The sequence below is a fragment of the Aphelocoma coerulescens genome, chromosome 10, assembly GCF_041296385.1.
Source record: "Aphelocoma coerulescens isolate FSJ_1873_10779 chromosome 10, UR_Acoe_1.0, whole genome shotgun sequence".
Taxonomy (NCBI): domain Eukaryota; kingdom Metazoa; phylum Chordata; class Aves; order Passeriformes; family Corvidae; genus Aphelocoma; species Aphelocoma coerulescens.
Window position 1 is genome coordinate 546,507 of NC_091024.1, and position 23,804 is coordinate 570,310.

General features: G+C 35.4%; 1 protein-coding gene across 18 annotated transcripts in view; it reads left to right on the forward strand.

Annotated features, from left to right (window-relative positions):
• The window catches only part of WDR72 (WD repeat domain 72), a 130,558-nt gene that overhangs the window by 34,063 nt on the left and 72,691 nt on the right, over positions 1-23,804 (forward strand). For 17 of the 18 annotated variants that reach the window (XM_069025441.1, XM_069025439.1, XM_069025438.1 and 14 more), the window contains 4 exons: positions 2,192-2,394; positions 18,407-19,224; positions 21,607-21,698; positions 23,164-23,246. In XM_069025441.1, the coding sequence (XP_068881542.1) occupies positions 2,192-2,394; positions 18,407-19,224; positions 21,607-21,698; positions 23,164-23,246 (1,196 nt within the window). Of the gene's footprint in view, positions 1-2,191; positions 2,395-18,406; positions 19,225-19,338; positions 20,388-21,606; positions 21,699-23,163; positions 23,247-23,804 lie in introns of those variants that run through there. The other variant, XM_069025456.1, reaches the window with a different exon arrangement.

Consider the following 23,804-nt stretch of genomic DNA (forward strand, 5'->3'; position numbering starts at 1 on the left):
TAGTACGATAGCCTTAACTAAATTATATTCTATTATAAATCCAGTAGATTATCCCACAAAATAGTCTGACTCTGAGGCTGATGGTGAGGCACTCATATGCATCTGGAGCTAACAAGGTCTGTTTGGAAGTTCTGTCTAATACCAAAGACTATGCGTAATCAGGTCTTTGAAATTTAGTACTGTGGCCCCAAAGGTCTTGGATTTATTAAAAATTTATTGTAATTTCTCCTTAAAAGGAACATAGTACCTGTTAATTTCACAGGGATATTATGGTAGTCTTTCTGAAGCACTTGAGGAATCTGGCAGTGAGTTGCGCTGACAAAAGTGTTACAGAAAACAGGGTTGGATATATGAATGTGTGCATACAAATATTCACTGTGTAGTGGACTTGCTGCAGAAGTTGGTAGAGAAAGCTTAGTCCCCCCCTATTTAACAGTAGGAAGAGCAATGATTTCTTTGGTGAATTTTGTTCATATTTTGCTCTGAATAATCCAGATAGTTCTGTGGGGAAATAAGGCATATTTATAGCTTGAAAGGCTGCTTTACATATATAAAAGAGGCCAAAATAACATTAGCTGAGTGACTGTATTATTTGCAAACTTCTTCACTTTGCAAAAGCTATAGTATTTTTAAGAATGTTTGCTCATGTCCAGTGTGAACTGTATAATCATCCCTTGAAGGCATCTGTAAAACTGTGCTTTTCTGCTCTGGAAATACTGAAATGTGTCAGTGCTGGGAGCTTTGTAGACAGTCTAACTATGAAGACCTTTTGGGCAACTTATTTTCCTTTCAGTAACCATCCTGTTCTGTAATGGTCCCTGGCACTGGCTGCAAGTCCTGGGGAAGAATTAAGAAAATGGCACATTAAAAACAATTTTGAGGCTTAGTCTTATTTCATTCAGTGTAATACTACAGTAATCTGAGGTGTTCAGCTGATTTTTATAGGGGAAAAAGAATCAGTTGCCCTACTTTCTTCTGCTCAGAAGTCAAAGACTTTGTCATGTGAGTAGTAGAGGTGATACTACAGTGAACAGAAATGGATGAGTTTCAGAGAAATAATTTCAGATAAAGAGATTTTATACACACGTATACACACAAACACTTATTGTATGAGATCCCTCAATCCCAGTCCAATATTTTTAGCAGGTGTTACTGATAGAACTTCAATGTTACACATTTTTTTCTTGTAGCAGTGAAAGGGAAAATTCATGTTGTATTACTTGAGGGTAGAAAGAATTCAAACTTAGGGGGAAAAAATTTCATGTTATAGCTGATATTTAATACTTGAAAAGTCCTTCAGATGTATTTTATCTCTGATATTTATAGGAAACATGCTATTTCAGCAATTTCTTTTAATTCCTATAGGAAATATGTAGTATATAATAGTAACCCATTTCAAATACATTTAAGCTCAGTTTATGTATCTTGAATGTTAGTTATATTTAAATAGTATTACTAAAATTATTACTAAATAAAATTTTTACTAAACTAACTGGGTATAACAGCCAGGGGATTTAGATTCCAGAGAGCCACACAAGCGATGAAATAGTCTGAAACATAACATTCATATCCCTAATGACTAAGATACATCTATATTCAGCTGTTTGCAAGCTACGTTTACATATGACATTTTTTAGGAATGGAATGAAAAAAATTAAGCTTTCCCTTGCTATTTGTAATCCAGAACACTAGAGGACAGCACTAAAATATTACATAAATGTGTTGTTGTTTACACTGTTAATGATACAGATGCTCTGGGAGGGCTTTGTAAGGAGGAAACCAATTGCTATTTTGAACAGTTAGTGCAAGTGATATTTTTGTGAATATTCTTGGCTCCCTTACAAAACTGCATCTCATTCCACATGTATAAAATATCTGGAGTTTCTTGTGGTCTGAAACAAAGTTATTTGCTGCAGTGATTTCTTTAGTAATTAAGCCTTTTAAATTTAATTTAATTTTTTTTAATAGCAATAGTGTAGAATATATTTTTAATTGTAAAAATATAAAAATGTAAATGAAAAAAAAAGTTACTTGCCTCATCTGTAAATATTTTCTGATTTATTTACTCACATGAAACTATGTACTCACATATTTATTTACTCACATGTACTATGTTAATACTATGATACTTGCACAAGATGTAGTAGTATAGCTCCTTGAAAAAGTTACAACTCCTGTTGTGTTTCTCTAGGCACGTTGGAACGACATGAAACCGGTGAAACAGCACGAGCAATTCTTACTGCCATTGAAGATTCAGAATACCTAGGGGCAGATGCTCTACTTCCTGTATCTCAAGAGTCAAAACAAAACAAGAATTCTGGATACAAACAGTCCAGCTTGTATAAGCATGGCATGGGCCCTTATCTTGCTCATACAGAAAAATCTTCAGATAAGGTAAGAGTGAAGAGTAGACTCTAACTCAAGAGCAGTGAGTTGTGATCCAAATTCTTTACCCTTTCACCTACTGATGTGTAAGTGCGATGGTAGCTTGGTTTTAAGTTTATAAAGGCTTCTGGCTGGTTCAGTTTTTATGCCTTCAACCCCATTTCATGGATGAATGGGGAAAATAGGGGGAGGGCCTTATGTAAGGTCATCAGTAGGTGATCTCAAAAGGATTTTCTCAGACTTATTACCTGTAGTTAGACCCTATTTCCTCGTGCCTCTAGCTTATGACTGCACCTGTTAGTAGTACCCTCAGAACAACTGAATACACCTTACACCAATTCAAATGCGTATGTCTTGAGAACAAGCACACCATGATCCAAGGCTATTGGTCTTTCACTGCTTTTCTAATGAGGCCACAGATTGCTCTTGTCATTCAGCGACAGTTTCGGGCATGTGTTTTCTGTTAGCATCATCTCAGAATAGACTGCAAGTGCCTTATGTTTTTACTAGTGTGATTAACTTTGGTACCTTATTGGTTAAAAAGAAGATGGTAATGCTCCTGGGAGGTACTGGGCTACAAGTAGGTATGACCATCTTCAGGAAAGATATGGCCAGGGAGAGATTCGTATTTAGCTTTATCTAGAAATATTTTTGTACAGAGATCATTAAACCAAATAATTGTGACTGATGGAGAAGATGTGCTCTTTCTTTTTGTTTTGGATAAGTAATAGAAGGAAATAATATGCTTAAAGTAGTGTTAATGTGCCATTAAAACCGAGAAAGTTAGTACAGAGGCACCAAATCACGAGAAGTAAGGTTGAAAATGTAATAGTCTCTCTCTTTTCTTGTGGCCTAGAGATATATATACTTTTATCAGGTATTTGTAGGTATTTGAAAAGTCTATATTTTCTATTTGTAAAACTGATTATTAAAACTGTCTCTAATTTAATACGATCTCAAATTCAATGAGATGGGTATCGCCTTTTTCATGTAGGAAAAAAAAATGGTGCAAACTTGTTTTCTTACACCATGTTTGTTCATCAGGAGGTAATATATTCACTAAACTCTTGATCAGAGTGTATCTTAAGAGAAGGGCTCTCATGTTGTTTGTTCTTGCTTACCATTTTTTAATTAATGGAGTTGGGAATTCTGTTCTCTACAATAAACAGAGGAAGTCATGTCTGCTGTTCCTCAACCCTCAATGTACCTAGAAAGTATTTTACCACGAGTAGTGAGAATGAAAAATGCTTTCCCTCAACTAAAACGTGGAAACAGCCTTCAGAATGGTCTCTGGCCTTTTTTCTGGCTTTATTAATTATAGGAAATGAAGTACCAGGTATTTCAAAACTGTCTGATAAAATATAGCTTGATCCAAGTCCTCGCTCTTGAATTTTATGATATTTTCTTCATTGAATCTGCAAATTTACATATAACACTGAATTTATAATGATTTTTGTTTAACTCTTAATATTTTTCTTTGACCTTTTACTAACCTTAGTCTGAGTTCTAAAGTTATTTTTGATCCCATTTTCTGAAAAGTCTTATTAGAGCGTAATCCTGCTGAGCATGTTGTGGGGCAGATGGTGCACTAGTTGGCCATTGACACAGAATCTGATCTCCCTGTTAGTTTGTTAAATGGAATAGTTTGTTCTTGCCTTTTGAAATAGGAACAAAAGAAAAAAGTTTTGATAGTTGTTTGGTGAGTAGTTTTAGGTATGTCTGTTGAAAATTCCATGGATTTAACAAGGTGGGAGGAAAGAAAATGTGCTGATTATGACATATGGGAAGAGAGTTTTTTTGTAAACTTTCAAGTGCAGAGTTTAACATGCTTTGGGAATTATCATGATCTTAAATTTGGAGAAGTATCACAACAGGAAATGGTGGAATTGTAATGATTTGTAGTGCCTTTCTTTGATCTGATGCACATCTTGCGTGCTCTGATTTCTCAAAATAATATTCTATTTTATGTTTAAATATTGTTCATGAATTATCTTGTTCAAATGCAAACTTACTAAGAATACTGTTGATGTCTCTAAGACTTCTTCTGTCAAAATCCTTTTTTTAGTTTCACGTTCTTTGTCATTACAGACCTGTTAGGTTTGTCTAAATTCATAATAAATTAAGTTCTGTACTTGGGAAAGCACTTTTCATTCATCAAACGTATGTCATCCAGTCCATTCAGAGTTTCTTCCCAATTGCATCTGCTTTAGAGAGGATTCTGTGGATTGGTGTGGGAGATGCTGGAGGCTAAATGTATATAGTGTAGCTGAACCTGGGGAAAACACAGCAGTGGAGGTCCCCTTAATGCTATTGCAGAAGCCCAGGGCTGGCTACACAAAAGGAGTGTGGAACTGCAGCTTTTTTAGCACTGTTCTGTTATTGCTGAAATGAGGGTTTGTTTTTAAGTCTGCTGTTTTTCTTAAGTTTTGTGCAGGAAACTATTCTTTAGGTTTTTCAAGAAGTGCACTCTTGACTCTTTTGCATCGTTGTGTTTTAGCATCTTGAAATATTCTGGAAATTCAGATCCCATGTAGTTAGAGGATTGTGGGTATCAGGCTTCAGCATTCCATACCCTATTAATTAAAGCATATAATTACTATGCACATGAAACTATCACAAAACTTTCAGATTATCAGAGGGTTTTATTATAGAATGATATTTCACTACCAATTTCCTTCTTTGACAAATTGTGTATTAGAAATTTAACAACATACTGAATTGTTAATAACTTTTCTATCAAAAAACCCCACCATCATCAATTTTAGCATATATTAATGAACTCAATTTCAGAAGATTTATGTGACAGGAAAAATGAGTGGGTAGGTATTCTGTCCTGTAGGTATTGTGAGTGGTCCTTTTGTATGAGTGATCCACATGAAGATTAGAAGTAAGTTTAAGCATTTATTCTTACTATTATTACTTTTTTTTTACCATTCATATTATATTTAAGATGAAAGAACATTTTCAAAATAATGGTCTCTCTTTCCTCTGTCCTAAGAAACAGATAAACATCCTGACACAGTAGTCCAGCTTCAAAGGCTTTCTTTCAAAACGTTCGCCATCCTGTAAATCACAGATACAAAAGCAGAATGTTTTGATTTCATGGTGTTTTGACCATTTTAATTCTTTTATTGTGCTGCACGTGCCGGTGGGAGTACCAATAACAGATGACTGTGACAAATGCAGTTAACACAAGATCCATATTAATGTTGTCAAATCCCCTTGATATATTTAAACAGATTTTAATTATTTTTAATGTCAAAAGACCCAAAATATATAGCTTAATAGTTCTTCAAGAAAGCTTTACTTAATATGTGAATGTAAAACCCTCTCATAAAAATGAAACTTTTATATCGGCCTTAGTCATTGACATAGGGTATTCATCAAGTCAGCAATTTGTGTGGCAAAGTGCCATTTGAATAGTGTATTGTTAGAATACTTATGGTCCACTTGACAAGGGCTCTTGCTGTAAATAGTGCAATTTGACTCCAGCTGTTAAAGAGTGGCTTTGACAGCAGCCAAATAGAATGGAGATGCTTTACTGCACCGCAGAAAAATCAATATTGGGTTCTTGTTCATAGTAACCTGTTTTCTCTTTTTTTTTTCCAGATTTATACAAGACTATCTGAGTTCATTTGCAAAAGTTTAAATATTATTTTGAAAGTGAGGCTGTTTTATCTTCAGATTAATGTTGGTGGTGAATGATGCTTGTGTTTAGTTAAAAAGAAAAAGACAGTGCTTTGTGGATTACATAAAAATGTGATGATGCACCATTATTTCAACTCTGTTTATAGGGATGGATGTTAGGATGTGGTTGCATAAGTTGTGTAACTAATGACAAAAAAATGTTCTTTCCTTCCTCTTTGTGTTTGTTTTCTTTTTGCAGTGCCACTGTAGTATCCGTGTCGATTTTCTAAGTATAGGGTTTTTTTAAAGCAGGTTTCTTTGTTGTTCTCCCTGCTACAACCCCCACAGATGTTGACAATCTGTAGTGCCATTGTAGATTTTCCTGAAGCATGGTCTTGCTAGTGCTGAACAGTTTTCCAGCAGTATTCAGTGACACAAGGTTGCTATGATACCTGGCCAGTAGCAATAGGTATTGAATCACTGGTCTTAATTACAATAGAATACACACTAGACTGTGCTCATGGTGTTTATATGGAACTAGCTCTCATTATACCTTTAAGTCATAGTTCTATTTGAAAATTGGAGCTGTGTGAAAAACTGATTTAAAAAAAAAAATTGAAATGCTTCAGTGCGTCATATGAAGATTTCATTGATGCACATAAAAAGCTGGATGTGTCTGAGAATTGTTTTCCTGATGTTCCAGAAATGGTTCATGTTGGAAAGTTTCCTACCTTTTCAGCTTCAGTCTTTTGGAAATAAATCTGTGTTTTTCGTGCACTAATATTTCTAGTGATTTCAATAACATAATCAGAATGGTCTGGGTAAAAACACTGGAGGGAAGAGCAGCTTATAAAATCTGTGCAAGAGCTGTTAAACCTTGAAATATTAAATTATACTACTGAAAATCTAGATCAGAAAAGGACATTTTTACTGTGTGTATAAGACAAGGCAAAGATGGGGGAGAGAAATGGATACATTTATATGTGAACTTTTTAAAGTATATGTATTTTTGATATATTAACTCAGCAATTTCTTAAAATACCTTGTGTTAGGAGTTCTAAAGAACTTGATATTCACTTACATAATAGCATGCATATTCTGCTCTGAACAAAAATATGTAAAGGCAAGAATGTCCAGAAGTTATAAATAATAAAACTATCTACTTTGTTGCTTCAAAGAATAAGTAAAACACAAATGAAGACTGTAGGGCAATAGCAGCTATTTGTTTTAGTATAGCAGAGGAAGCAATTTGAAAATAAAATTGTTATTGGAAGATTTGAAAATCACTGCTAGTTAAATCTTACTGATGGAAAAATTGATAGAAAAATAGAAATAAGATACAAGCACAAATACCAAATAATAACTTAGCAAATAGGTAATCAGGAGTGATACCATAAACAGTGGTGTCACAGACATGAATTCCTTTAATTTCTTTCCTTTTATAATATCTAGAGCCTTACTATGGGGAATTACATATCTTGATGATTTTTCTGAAGTGGATTATTAAGGACAAAGCAAAATGAAAGCAGTAGAATATTTGTCATTAAAGTTGGTAACATCACATTGCTGCTGCAAGGGTATTTCTTTTTTTGGTTCTGTGACTAGTGTTCAGTAGCTATATTTAGTAGTTTATTAAGTAAGTGTAACAGGAAAATGAGTGAAGAAAAAAGGACTCAATATATACAGATTTTTTTCTCTGTAATTCAGTTGCAAAGCCTTTTAGTACTACATTTCCTGTGAAATTTCACAATTAAGTATTTTATCAAGGGACCAAGGTAGCAACATAACTACAGTGAAGTAATAACTTTGGAGTTAGGAGATTAAATTTGTACCAGTTAAAAAGAATTATGATCCTGAGGGATATTGATAGCTTTGACCACATGCCATCTTTGATGGAAGTTACTGTAGTTTTTGAATTTCCCCACCAAGTCAAGAGTTTGTTGATTTGTGTTTTCTCCATTGACTGCCTCAAAGCAAAATTAAACCAAAAAGTTGCCATTGTGATATTGTGGCACATTTTAATCTTGCAGATGTCGATAGCAATTAACACAGGATGACAGAAATCTGATGTTAAGTCTTAACTACTTATTTCAATGCTTCTGACACTGGTTCTTTTCTACTCTGTTACTGTAGTGAAGCTGACTGACTTAAAACTTTTTTCCCTTCCTAGACAACTAATTGGAAGTCATACAGCTTCTATCTTACGGAAACAGTGTTCGTGAGATCGTATTTGCCACATAGGACTGTTTCTTTTAGGTCTAGGTGTGGAGTTGGGCACAATTTGAATTTTCCTATCTTGGATGTTACCTTTACTACTTTCTAGTCTGGAAGGTATGACTTGTTCTGTAGATCAGCCTAACTGATCTTCCTTCTACATGCTCTACCTAATTCTAAAATAAATTACATGATCTTTGTTATAATCTTTATATTTTCATGTTGTTCAGTGGTGTTCTTTAAATTCTTCACAATTCATGATAGTTGTATGGTGGAATCTTTACCCTTCTGATAATCATCTTTTCTGTTTTAAACATTAATTCCTTCGCCTCTTATAATTTAATTAGTATTGTTTTAGTGAAGAAAAGAAGTGTAACAAGAATTGAGTGAATTCAGTGTGAGACCTTTTCCTAGGTTTCCACCTCACACATCTATTAAAATAAAGAAAACGTGACTTTCTCAGAAGCACATCATCATCTTACATGCAACTTTAGAAATAGGAATTGCAGCAAACAAACCTTACCCTGCAAAAGAAAGACTTGCTATCTGCTAGCTTCCTTCTGATAGCTAATTGAAACTCTTGTCTCGGTTACACAGCAGAAATAAAATCCTATGTTAACCTATTCTTTGATTTCAAACAAAACAACAGCAGTGGTTATATGTCTATTCTCTTGATTTATTTTTTTGTTAATTAATACTCAAATGTTAACTTGTTCTAGTGGTTAGATTTGGTTCTTGTAATACAGGAAAGGATGACCCATCCAAGCAGACATCTGAGAATGTTTATTTCCAAATACTGTCCTTTAGGAAGCCTCTGCAGTAAGATTGAACAGCTTGGAAGGAAAGAACAATTTGAAATCTATGTGTGCAGAAACTTAGCTGCTCTCCTGATACATTCTAGAATGCTGTAGGATCTGAAGAAAGTCCAGCTTGCCTATTCTTGAATTTTTAAGAATGCCACTTTCTAGAGCACACAGGATTTTTCTTTTGTTCTTTTTCTATAGTAGAAAGTCACTTGCTTGTGAATTGATCTACAACTTTTATGAAGATAAATTTTCTGGGTAGGACTCTTATAATTCAAGATGGGAAATGCACTGTCAGAACAGCCCAGAGAAAATACGTTGTTTCATTTGAAGTCAGCACTCAGACATGTATTGCTAACTTAATTTCTATTTACATCAGTCCTTCTTAGGATAAAGCAATATTCTCAAGCTCCTGAAAGGTCCTGTTGGCAGTATCTCTGTGTTCAGCATTATGTCTCACAGGTATTTGGATGTTCATTCATCCAGTAAATTGTTCAGTATGATAATTCCTAAATCCTGAGCCAGCAGTCTGTGGCTTTGGATTGCTGTAGCATTACTTGTCCAGTTGATGGTCAAGGAAACTTTGGAGATGTTCCATCTTTTCTTCTAAAGTGCTGAGTGAGAATGAAAATTTTTCACTACTACCCATCTCTGAGCTGCAAATATTTCTAAAGATATGGTTAGGAAATTTACTTTTACATTCAAAATAAGTTAATATATTAAGATGTAGGAAGAGTATTTGAATATCGAGTGTGTAAGTAATACTTAATTTAAAAAACATCCTATTCCTTCCTTCTATCTACTTTTCATGGCGCAGAGACTGTCCATATCAGAAATGGATCTTAGTTTGGGATGAGTGGATCTACAGTTCACTTTTATATTCTATGATAAAATTATTAGACAAGATTTTGTCAAAATATTGTGTTTAGAATTGCCTTTCATATAGTGTGCCCAGACAGGCATATGAATTCTAGAACAAAGCAGAAGTTGTCTGTAAAAAAAAGTCTGTACACTTCTTCAAGTATTTTTCTGAAAAATAAAGTGTATACTTGTTTTCCTAGTGTTGAGAACCTATGAAGAATATTTGGTATATTAATTTTACTTGCCCGTTATTCGCTATCTTTTAAAGATTTGTCTCCAGAATCACATGTACATGTACACTGTAATTAAATCCAGTAGAAAACTGTTGAGTGTTTGTTATGGAGAGAGAGCATTAACTTTAAAACAGAATGTGTGAAACATTAAATTTTCATACCAGACCTCTACATTGAGCAATAGATTTGTTAGCAATTCTTCCCAAACAATTGAAATGTTTGTGCCCAGTAGATCCATCTGGACAACAGTCTGCCTGACAGTAGCCTTCCATATGTGATAAAAAGAGGGTTTATTCAGTTGCTTAGACTATTCATCACACAGCTTGAGCCTGAAGACTCCTTGGCTTAATTACTTACATTGTGCCACAGATGCATCAAGAGTGAGGCTGCAGTGGCTGTTCAAAGTGCCATGAAGATGGCAAAGCCTTCCACTGGGATTTAAAAAAAGAAAAAAGAAAGATTACAGTGTTGGGGAGAAAGAGGGTGACTCTGCTTGTGTTGCAATTAAGTTGATAGATAAAGACTGGTGCAAACTCAAAAAATATTGTAGCCTTTTCTTTATGTGAGGTGGATTCTTAGGAGGATCTGGCATCCTCAGTAATACGACCAGAGTTGTCAGGAATACCATAATAAAGGTCATGCAAGGTGAGTTCCAAACATCTTATTTATATTAGTTCGTATGGGAACATTCATTGTGAATTGACAAATTTGTTTGGGACTGCATTGTCCAAGTGATGAAGCCTCTGGTCAAGCATAAATTGCATGTGAAGGCAAACTGGGGCACTACTACTGACTCCAGGCTTTTTAAATATAGTCCTTTATATATGAGTACAGAGCTTTAAAAAGGGTAAATGAATAAGAAAAAAGTTCTGAATGCCTCCATCAAAGGGATCCTCTGTCCTATGACTAGATGAAGTGTCTGAAGGTAAGGAATGTGAATGACCTTGGGATAGGGACACCATAACTGTGTGATACTCACCCTATGCACGAGGCCAGCATTGCTTTGTAGCAGGTAGGCCCAGCCTCTGTGCACTTTGGGGAGACCATGGATTCTCTTAGTGACAGAAACTCTACACATGCTCCTTAAATTCGAAGCTCAGGAGGGTAGGCAGGGTTGGACAGGGTGTGATGTGTGGACTGCTGATAGGAGCTAATATTGGATTAGGAAGTGCATGTGGTTTTTATGTGGAGATGAGAGTGTAGCCCATAATTTGCATCCTTTCTTCCTCAGCAGGTTCTTTTAGAGGTGGTGTATGTTTAAGTGCTATTTCAATTGTATACTTGCTGCTTGTAACTATTTTTAAATAAATGCGTCTTTGCATGTATCCTGGATTGCTCATCCTTTCAACAGAGCAAGAAAATAAGACAGCCGTGTATTTGCAAAAAGGTTATGAGCTGAAGAAAGTAGGTTTGCTGATGGGATTTACCTGAAATAAGACATCATTCAGTGCTTAGATTATTTTTAACTTATAAATACCTAAATAGGATTGGAAAACCATATTTCTATCTAATTATTAACAGTTCTTCAGGCATGACCCTGAGACTTTGAAGTTTCTTTTTGGGAAGGCTTGGACCTTCATTTCAGATTTCTGTCTTATATTTCTTAAAGTCCTTGCTTTTTAAATTATTGCATCAAAATTCTAGTCATAAAATACATGAGTGTTCTGTACTCTCCAACTGCCTTAGTACTCTTCCACTGAATGGTCTTTGATCATGTGCTGTATGCTGTACTGTTGTGGGAAAAGGTTATACTAATTTTTCTTCTTGCTCTTCTTTTAATGATCAAAGTAAATTTAATTAGGCTTTCTAAATTTGGAAGTGACTTAATACTAATAGGCATGTAAATTACATCAAATTTTTAGTTTTATATTTAGAAGGCACATCCAAAAAATACAATTTCCTAGTAGATAAAGAGATGTTCTGTTCATGGTGTAGGTTTAAGATGTGCTATTTGAAATCTGAGGTTTTTGTGGAACTTGCTAACAATATTTTATGCTCATAAACCAGTTTGAAGCCCCAAACACAATTTCATTTATCTTTATATTCTAAGCTTTATAGAGTCTGCAAAAGTGTCCATCTGTTCAGTCGAGATTGCTTCAAATAGTGAGTGGTCAGAGACTTAGCTGATAAAGGTCAAAGAAGCCTCTTGACCCCGTGATTCTTGCCAAAGCAATTGGAGCATAGGGACTGATATACAGTTAGATACAGCTTGCTAACGTGATCTCCACTTTAATTGGTAATGATAGCAAGAATACACAGTAAAGTCATTGCTGAAAGAAAACAAAAAGTATCCAATATAGTAATTTATTACCAGTCAGTGGGTTTCACACACTGGGTTGTTTTACCCCTGCAGTGGTCAGAGAAAGCAAAAAGGTACTCTAACACTTAACTGAAAATGGATGCCCTGCTGCTATCAGAGATGCATGGTGGTCAAACGATTGCCTGTGCCATTAGCTTGGTAATGTTTTCTCTATTGTAAACTCAGCTCCCCATGTTCTTCCTGTGCATCAGCTGCAGATTGAAGGCTTTCTCGTTTGTCTTCTATTTGTGCTGCCAATCATCAAGCTGCTGTTCACCAAGCACATTTCAAGGAGGCAATTTTTTTTACTCCTATCGACTACCATCTCTAGCAACTGAGGGCTCAGAGGATTTAGAAATAAATGTAATGCTTTAATTTACACGGTGCCAGCTATTTTGTGCATTGTTTATGTATTTGTTTTCTGTGGCAATTCTATGAGACAATTATAAATTTCCTATTTTACCAAAACTATGCGTGAGATCCATGTTTTGGGGACACATTTGCAGGTACTTATGCTACTGTTTTCATTAGAAAGGTTGAAGAGAAAATGTCTCTGCAAGCGAAGATAATTTTTAACCTAGTCAGTAGTTAAAAATACACCAAAAATGCAAACCCAAACCCAACAAAAGCTAACGCAGATATTCCTTCCCACCATCAAGGATAAAACATTATGTAGAATAAAATAGAGCTATTGTTGGCAATATAAATTACTGTATAAAACCCTTAGGTGTGGTAGCCATGCTTCAGGTAACAGTTCTTCAGTCTCCGCAAAGTATAAGTGTAACAGGAGGGTAAGAGTTGCTAAATAGCTTTTACAAGCAGTTTGGTGATGTATTTAATTTTTGTGAGCCCAGAGCCAGACCAATGATGAGATGTGATTCTGAGATGTTATGACTTCTGAACTTCTGTTGACAATCCAGTGACTGGCCTGATCAAGACACAGAAAATTCTTAACCATCAATAAATTTTGTTTGATAAATTTTACTACCCTTCCCTTTCATTTCTGTAACAGGTTCTCCACTTTTTAGTTTTATAAAAACAAATAGTTTATTGTCAATGTTAATGATTGCTACAGAGTTAATGAAGAGTGATTCACATGTGTAAATAGTCTTTAAAGTTTCTATTTACTTTGTAGTATAACAAAAAGTTAGACTACAGTAAAGACAAATGACAAAAAAAATTCTAATTTCATTAAAATAAGCACAATGATATTGCATTATCAAACATCATTGTGATATTTCAGAAATTATATCAAACTTCCTAGAGACTATAACATGTGGTGGTTTTAACGATTCTATATTGGGTTTTGTTTAAAAAAGCTTGTTGGAAAATACATAGTAGAAGTGGATATTCTTCACTGAGCAAACAGTTAGGATGGTGGTATTTTACTGATTAAGTTTGCTTTATTAATAGTACGTATATTTAATAATGAAACAATTACTCTTTAAAATTCCTTCAGATAAGACTTATTCTTTTATAATGTACCTCAGTAGGCTGTTGTATGTTATCTATATTAAAAACCAATGGCCTAATTGCTTTCAAAATAGAAAAGTATATACCTTCAAAAAACCAAAGCAAATCAGAAATAGAAAATCCCTGACCTCAAGAAAAATAAAACAGCAGTGTACCCTCTATGAATGAAAGAACCTTCCAGTATCTTTGGCAATATTTCAGTTAATCTCTACACATTCTCCTCCCCAGTCTCCCCCTGACCAAGCTACCTAAAAATTCCCATTAAAGTAAGTTCTTCAATTTCTGTCTAATATTTTATTGAGCCTTTGCAGGTGGCAAGCAATGGATAAAGGAGGAGATTGAACTTGTTCAGTGTTAATGGATCAAAATATGTTCTTTCAAAAGGGAAAGCTCAAAGGAACAGAATTAAATCCCTTGAATATTGCATAATTTAAAAAACTTATTTAGAATCAGCATATGAGCTATCATCAACAGGATAGCTCACGCGTGCTTTGTACAGCATGATTCATTCTGCAGGCACTGGGAACTTTGGGACCAATTTTCCATCACTTTTATCCTGTTACGTTAGGGGTAAATTGAAGGCCAAAATTCTGGAAGAAAAGTCACATTTAATACTTCAGTACTCTTTAGACATGGGATTTGATACTACTTGCGCTGTGAGAACTGAGCAACTTCTCTTCAGTGGTATCAAAGTGGCATCTGAATATATTTTGAGTCTTGTTTGCCTTCTAGAATTTCTACTTTGTGATTTTACCACTTTATTTCCTTTATGTAAAACAAATGTCAAGACCATTCTTGTCAAATCTGTTTTTAGTACAAAACCCACAATAGAATACTTCTGGTAAAGAAAGCAGGTACGTGGAGAAAGTACATACATATGAGGAGTTGCAACAGTATGGGAATCCCAGCTAATGGAAGTGTGTGTTTTAAGTGGAATACCATTCCCAGAACAGGTTGGATCCCAGTGGAAAAGGCCTTTAGAGATGAGAAGGCAGCTAGGTAAAATAACACTTGAATTGTACTGCCCATGAAATTTTTATGTGATATGTCTGTCTTAAATCTGTTAAAGATAATGGCATGTATTGATGCAGTTGGGGGCCACAGTAAGCACAGCCCCCTGCTGCCCCCTTCCCATACTCATTGGGAAATTTTTCCTTGGGTGCTAAGGTAAGAATGAGTAAAGGGGGAAAAGATGTAGAAGAACAGGGTTGTAACTTTTGGAGCAGTGATGAATTGCATGCCAGAAAACTGGAACAGGCTTCCTAGAGAGGTGTACAATGCCCCAAGCCTGTGAGTGTATAAGGGGCATTTGGACGATGTCTAGTTGGACTAAATGATCCTTGTAGGTCCCTTCCAGCTGGAATAGTCTATTCTAACTCTTGTCTGGTCCTGGCTCAAACATCTTCAGTGGCAAATTGGAGAGGTGTTAGGGGATACCAGCCATGCATGGAAAACAGCTTTTCATTTCAAAGTCTCCCTGTGCTTTCCTGGATGTAGAAAGCTTGTTCTGCTGTGGGGCAGTGATGTACAAGAGGTTCACAAGTCTCAGGATATAATTTTAGTCTGTTGTCAGACTTTTTGTTTCTTTAAAACTAACAGTAGCTTGTCTTACTTTGCGGAAAAGAAATATATATGGACCAATTCTTGGTGGATGTTTCAGAGATGTTTATTTCCCCAGCCGCGTGGCCGGGGCTCTGCCGAGGAGCTGCGACAATCACGGACCCGAGGGTCCTTGCCCACACAAGGGAACACAGAATAACCAGTGGGGAACAACGCTGCCCAGGGGCAGGGAAACACCATCTCTGTCCCCTCAGGGCCCCTCTCCCAGGGCTGCATGGTGGGGGAACAGCCTCCGACAGTTGTCCATGTCAAAAATAAAATTTAGAACTAGAAATGGTTAAACTAGAAAAGAAAAGCTAAAATGTGTGATGTAAATGCCTGTTAATCTGCTTTTCAGTAGTCAACAAATGCTGTTTCTAGCTCTCTAGTTTGTAGTTAGTTCTATGTGTTTCCTTCCATTCCCTGTAATCTTCTGTTACTGGGAATAACTTGCCTATATTTCCTAAATAGTATTTTATGTCTAAAGCTTTGGATGCCCACCTGCTTTCATTGAAATGAAATGCCTGTGGCAGAGAGCTAAGATAACTTGGCAGACACTTTTAGGATCAATGTCCATAAACTTTCATATTGCCAATAAACCATAAATGTTTATTGTGGCTTCACATGTAGTGGCATCACCAGATGTCTCAATGGATTGACATTGTCACTGTGTTTTCCTTTGTTTGGATAGTGATTTCACTAAAGGTTTCTAAATGTGAATCAACCAAATGTGTAAGTGTATATAAAGAGAAAATGATTGGCCAAATAATAATAGCTTCAATTAATGTCAAAGCTAGCCTGTGAATTCCAGTGTTTGCATTCCGTAGGGTTCTCCCTATCTATTAGGAAACAGCATAATTAAAGATTAAAATAATCCTAGTGTTTAACTACAATGTATTATTTTTTGAAAAATGAAAAAGGAAAGGTATAAGAAAACATGAACAAGCAGTTACAATCTCTTACTTATGGCTCCCTATGGAGATCTTTAAATGAGATTATGTATTTAGAGTACATCCTCATCTGGTGGGAGCATCATTCCCTAAATAACAAAAAGCCAAATTGTATTACTGCCCAAAACTAAATAGTCAACTGACAGAGTTTATACAGTTGATTTTTTCCTTGCATTATTTGTACTACAACATTAACAGTTTAAAAATAGCTAATTCTATAAAATCATAATTTGTAATGTAAAAGGAGTTAGGTAAGGAGTGGTCATGAGAAAAATGAGGTAAACAACATTGCATTCCAGCAAGATCTGTTTGCTGCCCTGTTTATTAACACTTGATGGTTCATTTTGAGATTTAACTATTTTCAACAGAAAGTTCTTTGCATTAGTAGAGTGTTTCAAATTATCATAAGAAAATTAAAACTAACACTGATCTAGAAAATTCTGTATTGCTAGTGATACGGAAGCTGGTATGATTGTTTGCAAAAGTATTACTAAGATGAAAAGTTGCTTCTTGACGTGTTTTTCTGCTTGTAAAGGTGAAATAGACTGAGCATGGTGCTGAGAGCATAAGCTTGTGCAGGACAATAAAAACAAACAAGTCATAAATGCTTAAAGAAAGGGGCAGAAGTGTCAACGAGGAGTTTATATTCCCTCACTTCTGGTGTTACCCTGAAGGTAAAAGATACTTCTTTAGCAGATGCAGCAGGATTATGATATAAGATGTTGTGTCACTGTGTGAACTCATCAGCTGATTTTCAGAAGTGCCCAGAGACATCCCTTCTACTGGAGTTTGTCACAGCATAGTGTCTACCCATTGCCAAGGACACTGGTAAAAGAAAAGATGTAAAATTTTCTTCTTAATGACAATTTACCATTTAAATAATGAAACTGCATGGCTAAAATGGAGTAAAATTTTTGTGAACATGATTTTGGACATTTCCCGATGTTCAGCTGACAGTTCATCATCATCAAGTTACTTCCACAGTTTGACATGTGCGTCTAAACTTGTGCGCAGCTGTAGCTCTTTCAAATCTTCTGGTTTCAAAAGCTGTGTTCTTTGGGCATTTATTAACTGTAATCAGCCATGTGTTTTTTATATCAGCACAATTATCATGTCAGTATGTAGCACTGAAATGATGCTTTACAAATTACCATTACTGTGAATGGGCTTTGAAGTTGGGGAAGAAGTATGGAGAATTCTAGAAACATGCAGGTAGGAAATAGGATGGCACATGATAAAGTCAGATGTTCACAAACATTGTAGTAGCTCTGTAGCCTTTTCCTCTCAATTATTTTCAGCTAAGATAATTAATTGTATATGTGGTATATATTTTGTATATGTATATTTATTACATATGTATATTTATTTACCTAGGTTCCTTAATGTTCTTGATGTGTGCCTAATCTCAGAATGAAGACACTTTTAGATAGCTTTGCATGTTTTGAAATGGCAAAAGGCATAGTCTTTATCCCATACAAATCCCATATATATATATATATATATCTCTCCCATATATCAAGTTGCAATAAGGCATGCACACACTCAGGGTTTGCCAAAATTTTGCAATATTGTAGGATTTGCTTCTCTAGCTTTATTTTGAAAAAAACAAAGGTTTTATTCTTTAAAATTTTCCCAAAATCCCTTTAGGTTGAAATGAGACTCGGCAGAGGAAATACCAGCCTAGAGTTTTTGCAAAGATGCATAGAATCTACAGTATGGCTGTGTAATTGAAGATGCTAAGGAGCCTGTTTTATAGTATTTACACACAGATGTTTCTGTATATCTTAAGCTATTTAGAAGGAAATCTTTTTTACATAAGCAAAACTGAATAAATATAATTAAATTGAACTTAACAGAGTTAATACATTTTGTCTATTCCATAGGCAGTTCTTTGTTGATGTCTTGAAAATTGCAACGTACTGTTAGATTTTTTTGTTTGGACATTTAATATTTTTCTTTCAGTTAAGTGATACCAGCTGCATCCAACAGCCCTTTACTATTTTACCAGCTAAGACAAAATGGAACAATGCAAACTTTCACATTCTCTTATTTGACCTGGAAAAACTTGAAGAACTTCTGTCATCTCAACTCAATGGATTAAAATCATTGAAATCATTCCATAACCAGTACACTCTTGAAAGAGCTAAAAGTACTGCTGAGAAAAGGGCACTGACATTAAAAAGAAATAAAACTGGTGCCTTCATACCTCAAGTAGATGGGCAGGCAGAGACTGTTTGTTCAGACCAAGTTCATAGGGATAATAATGCAGCTAGGCCTGCAGAAGAAAGCGGTGGCATGAAAAGACAGAAAAAAATGAAGAGTTCAAGAAAGATCAGAATGCAGCCATCAGGAGACATTGATGTGAGCGTCACCCCTGATACAGCTAAACTGTTTTTGTCATGTCTCCTACCATGGGGTGTAGATAAAGAAATAGACAATCTCTGTGTGAGACACTTGGATATCCTGAGGCTTCAGTGTCCTGTTTCTTTTGGACTTGTGTCAGATGAAAGCCACCTATCGCTAATGTTACCAGGATGGAAATGTACTGATTGTGGTGTGCCTGGACAACATGAAGTTTTCAACTTGTTTTCAAAAAGAGTCCTTGATTTATCAAAAAAATACCTTGCTGCAACTGAAGGACAATCTGCAAAGAAGGATGGACCTGAGAATAATGATTATGGAATAACGGATTTGGAAACAGTATTTTTCTTATTTAGCAGAATAGCTTTAATCAACAGGATAATTAACACACCTTCAGCAGTTACAGATGAAATTGAAAGGTAAGAACTTCATTATGAGTCTTCTCTTCCTTTATAGTGGTTAAAAAATGAAAAATAGAGCAAACTTTTCTTAAATGTGTACTTTTTCAATGAAGCATATATTTTTTTCTCTAGAGCTTTGTGACAGATGTTCTTTGAAGAAAAGATTGGGATAAAATTACCTTTACATTTTTCTGTTCAGCAGATGAAAACTGATGCAAGAATTTTTTTCATTAGAACTTGAATTATCCAGCTTCACACCCAGTTTTTCCAGAGATCACTCTTTTTTGCAGTTCAAACTAAGTAGAATAATGAGGTCTCTTTAGGAACATTGTAAGGTGTGCGTTAAGGACATCTGTGCTGTTTAAACTTCCACTCCCTATAAGCAATATACTTCCTTTGCCATGGAACCCTTGGCTTCACAGATAAATAAAACATAAGAGACAAGAATAGTCTGTCCTAGTTGTACTGTCTGGAGTACAATGCCCCCAGTAATGATGGCAGCTACTGGGAGTGAATGCCTCATCGGCCCTTGTGTTGTGAGAATCATCCCAAATAGCATTTATGTTACTCAAAACAAATGTATTGACTATATGCTTTTTCAGCATTAAAAGGAAAATAACGTGCTCAACAGTATTTGACCAAGCCAAATAGAGCATGCTAATCAGGCAATGGATATTGTCCATGGATTTTTTGTTGTTTGGCAAACGTAGGTTGGTCTGTATTTAGTTTTTTAGGGACAATTAACTTCAGTGTCGGTGACGCTGTGGCCCCAAGGCAAGAAGGGGGAAGAGAAAATATTGATCTTGCTGCAAATATCTGCATCTCCCACAAAGCTCTAGGCACTCAGCATCTCTCAAGACATGTGCACCATCCCACAGGCCAAATGCACATTTCTCAGTTACTTTTGCTGTTAATCGTGTTGCCTGTTGGTCCATATTCAACACAAGCTCTTGCATGAATGCTTGTTTCAGGATTCTGGCTTGAACAGGAATTCCTTTCCATGCAAAAAAGTACTTTATGCTTGCATTGTGTATTCCAGCACTCTTTTTGAAAGACTTTGTGTAATTGAAATTAATCAGTGTACCAGAATCAAACATTTTTCCCAGATATGCACATCCTGGCTTTGGAACATACATCCTGTAAAATTACAAATATTAAAGTTGCTGCAAGGAAAAAATGTCTTCTCTCCCCCCTCCCCCCCCAAACAATGCTATATCATTTTAAGTTTTCTCTAGGATACATAAAGGCATAAACCCTATGTAACACCTTTAGCAAATGTTATTTTGGTGAGTTTTCCTTCTAAAAGTACAGTATGCAGCCAAACCTCTTTGGACAGTTGCTTTAGCCAAAACCTACAGTATGCTCAGGGGAAAAGAAAGCTACATATTGAATTCTAATCCACCACAGTATTTGCAGAAGTAGTTAATAGGACAGATCTCACAGCTTGCGAGGGTTCTGGTGTTTGTCTATCTGTTGATTTTTTGCAACTTGACACAGCCTGTGAAAATAAAGGAACCTGCAGCAAAATATGTTGGATCACAAAAGTGGGACAGAAACAGGAAGAATCTGGGAAGAAAAGATCTTAAAAGAATTTTTCTGCTGCTTTATGACATTTGTGTGTCTAACTTAAAGCTCTCAAGCTGCAAGCTTTCAGAGTTGTTTGGTATTGTAAAGTCTTTTGAAATATTATGACTCACTGTTTATTGTAGTGAATTTGAAAGGCAAATATGTTATTTTTTAATGACACATAAATGTAGTTTTTGTCAGGTCACTCTAGCAATATATTTAAATGAAATAGTTTAAAATTGTGCAGGGGTTTGGAATGGTTTTTTTACTTTCTTTCTCTGCCATCTATATCCTTTGTTTTCAAGGGTTGGGTTGCTGAGTTACTGACTCAGAAAGAGCAAATATATGTACACACCTAAATTGTAGCCATCTACTGAAATTCCAAGTATTGTAATGATACTCCGAATTATTTACCACTGTGGAAAAAAAAAAAAAAGAAACCTATAAAAAAGGCTTTTAGTTTCCCTTGAAATTTTGTCCTATGTGTTAGAAAAAAACCCAGGCAAGTTCTTGTGTGAAAATGATAGCTTAATTCAGTTCCTTACATATGAATTTATTTCTTTATTGAAAAATAAAACTTCACATTTGACTCAAAGCCTGTTAGGCTTAAATTCCTGCATTTGGATGGTATTTTTCAGTATTTGTGTATATGTGAATGTTTCAAGGCCAAGTTGTAGGCAAAAGAATGCAAGCAGCTTCTTCTGAGGAGGAACTAAATTGTGGTTGATAGTAACTGATAGCAGAGTACCTACTGTAAAAAAACCCCAACCCTACCTTAATACTTAAGATTTTTTGTATCTGTGTTCAGGTTTTGCAATAGTTTCATATTTTTAGTCCACAGAAATCAGAATCTGTACATGACAAAGGGCGAAATGTAGAAACAGTAACACTTTCATGCCCCAGTTTTTATGGAGACTTACCAAGCAGTAAGTATGTGAAGTGGCAGTATTTACTTTTAAGTGTTATGTTTTTGCATGCTTTTTGTTGCTAAAATATAGAATTTAATTTCAGTAATGATAAAATAAAAGTTCTCTTTTTGCAGTCCCAGTCTGCAAACATAAACTGAATTCCTATGTTTTCTTCTGTAAATATCACAAAAAACATGTAAACAAATTGTTAACTGTCATGACAAGACATTTAGCTGAGTTTCTAAAGACACTTTCTAGCAATCTGAAAAACAAAAACGTAATAAGACAAACACTGCTCTCTCCCCCCTCCTTCATCTCCCTCATCACCATTACGTGCCCACCCAATAATATATACGGCCCTCCAAGCAAACTGTTGCCTTAGTAATGCAAGAGCCATCCTGACTGTTCAATAATGCCTTTAGACTTTCGGCTTAGGGCAGAAAAAGGTAATCTGTTCCCGTTAATGTCCCACAGGCCATTGTTCATCAGTCTTGGCTTTGCAAGCCAGCCTTGGTTTGTTTACAGTATGTAACTAACCAAAGAATGTTTAAATAAAAACCATAAACAGAATATGGACACTTGTCAGTACACATTACCTGAAAAATATGGTGTTCTTCTTACAGAATAAGCCATGTCTAGACTGAAAACACAACTTCTTTTACATCAAATCCCTGTGCTGTGTAGGTAAACCTTAATATCCCCATCAAAATCTGTTAACCTTTCCTTCCCCAAGTCTAATATACACCGTAACTGTAGAACTTGCAATGACAGTAGAAATGTCCATTGGAAAAAAGAGATGGAACACAAAATCAAGTGACAATAGAAAATAAGTAGGGGAAAGGCATGGAGATGGTGTAGAGGTGACTAAAATGTTCATGAACATAAAAATAGATTTTCTGAGTGACCTAAAAATTCCAGGGTTACATAACTCATATGCCATCCTAGTTCATACTGTTGTTCAGATTTGCAAATTAAAATCTCATCTGAGATTTGCAGATCTCAGAGATTCTAGGAACAGCCTGTTCATCAAGGACCTGCTGGACAGCAGAACAGGGAATGCATAGTTAAGTAGTCCAAACCAGAAAATATTCTTAATATCTTTCGAAAATTGTGATGAAAGAATACTCTATGGGATATCAGTTCTGTTAAAAAAAACAAAGAAAAACCAACCAAATAACCCCCCCAAAAAAGCAGGAAAAAAAAAAAGAAAGCAAAAACAAAGCAAAAAAACAAAAGAACCCCCAAAACCAGCGAAAAAACCCCAACACTAATTTAATTTCAGATGTGAATAAATGTTAAAGCAATAGGTTGTCTGAACGCTTTGTGCTGAATGCATCAGATGAGAGCATGTTCTAAGAAATAACATTTTTTCAGATCTTCTCACGTATGTTGCTGAAATGAAAATTTTAAAACGTTACAATATTTTTCTGTTTCTATGCTTCTCTGTCTATTGTCAGTTCATAAGCTATATATGTGTTTTCAGGTAAGAGTAGATGTCATTCCCCAGACTTTGGGAGCATTTCATTGCTGAAGCTCATTTGCTGTTGGAATGACCAATCTGTAAAGGTAGGAAATAGCCTGTGTCAGATGTAGCAATGTAATCCTTCAGTATCTTTTGCTGTAATTTAGTATTTGGAATCAGTAATGTGACCTAATAGTTATAATTTATGGGGAAACTATTGCCTAAGTCCTGCCGTTCAGGTCTGTGGAAAGCAGATTAGTATTACAGTATGAATTATGCTACTCATGAAACTATTTTGCTTTAAAGTACGTGTTTAGATGTGACAAAGTAACTCTCCTGCTAGTCTTTCACCTCTTGATCATAGCATTTATTTAAGAAATGAGTTATCTCTTCTCTAACAACTACATGTAACTTACATCAAAAATGCCATTTTATGCTCCAGGAAAGCAAAAGGCCAAAATAGGGGCAGTGTCTATACTAATGCATTATTATGGAAGAAAAAGAAAATGTCAAGTCCTTAATTATTACACCACTCTTTAAGATGGACTTGCAAATCCTGTAGTTATGGGTTCTTCAGGTCAGATGATGCCCATCCCTATTGTTAGTGAAGAATCTGAAGTCTTGAGAGATAAATAACTGTTTGAGAGTTGACAAGCAGCAGT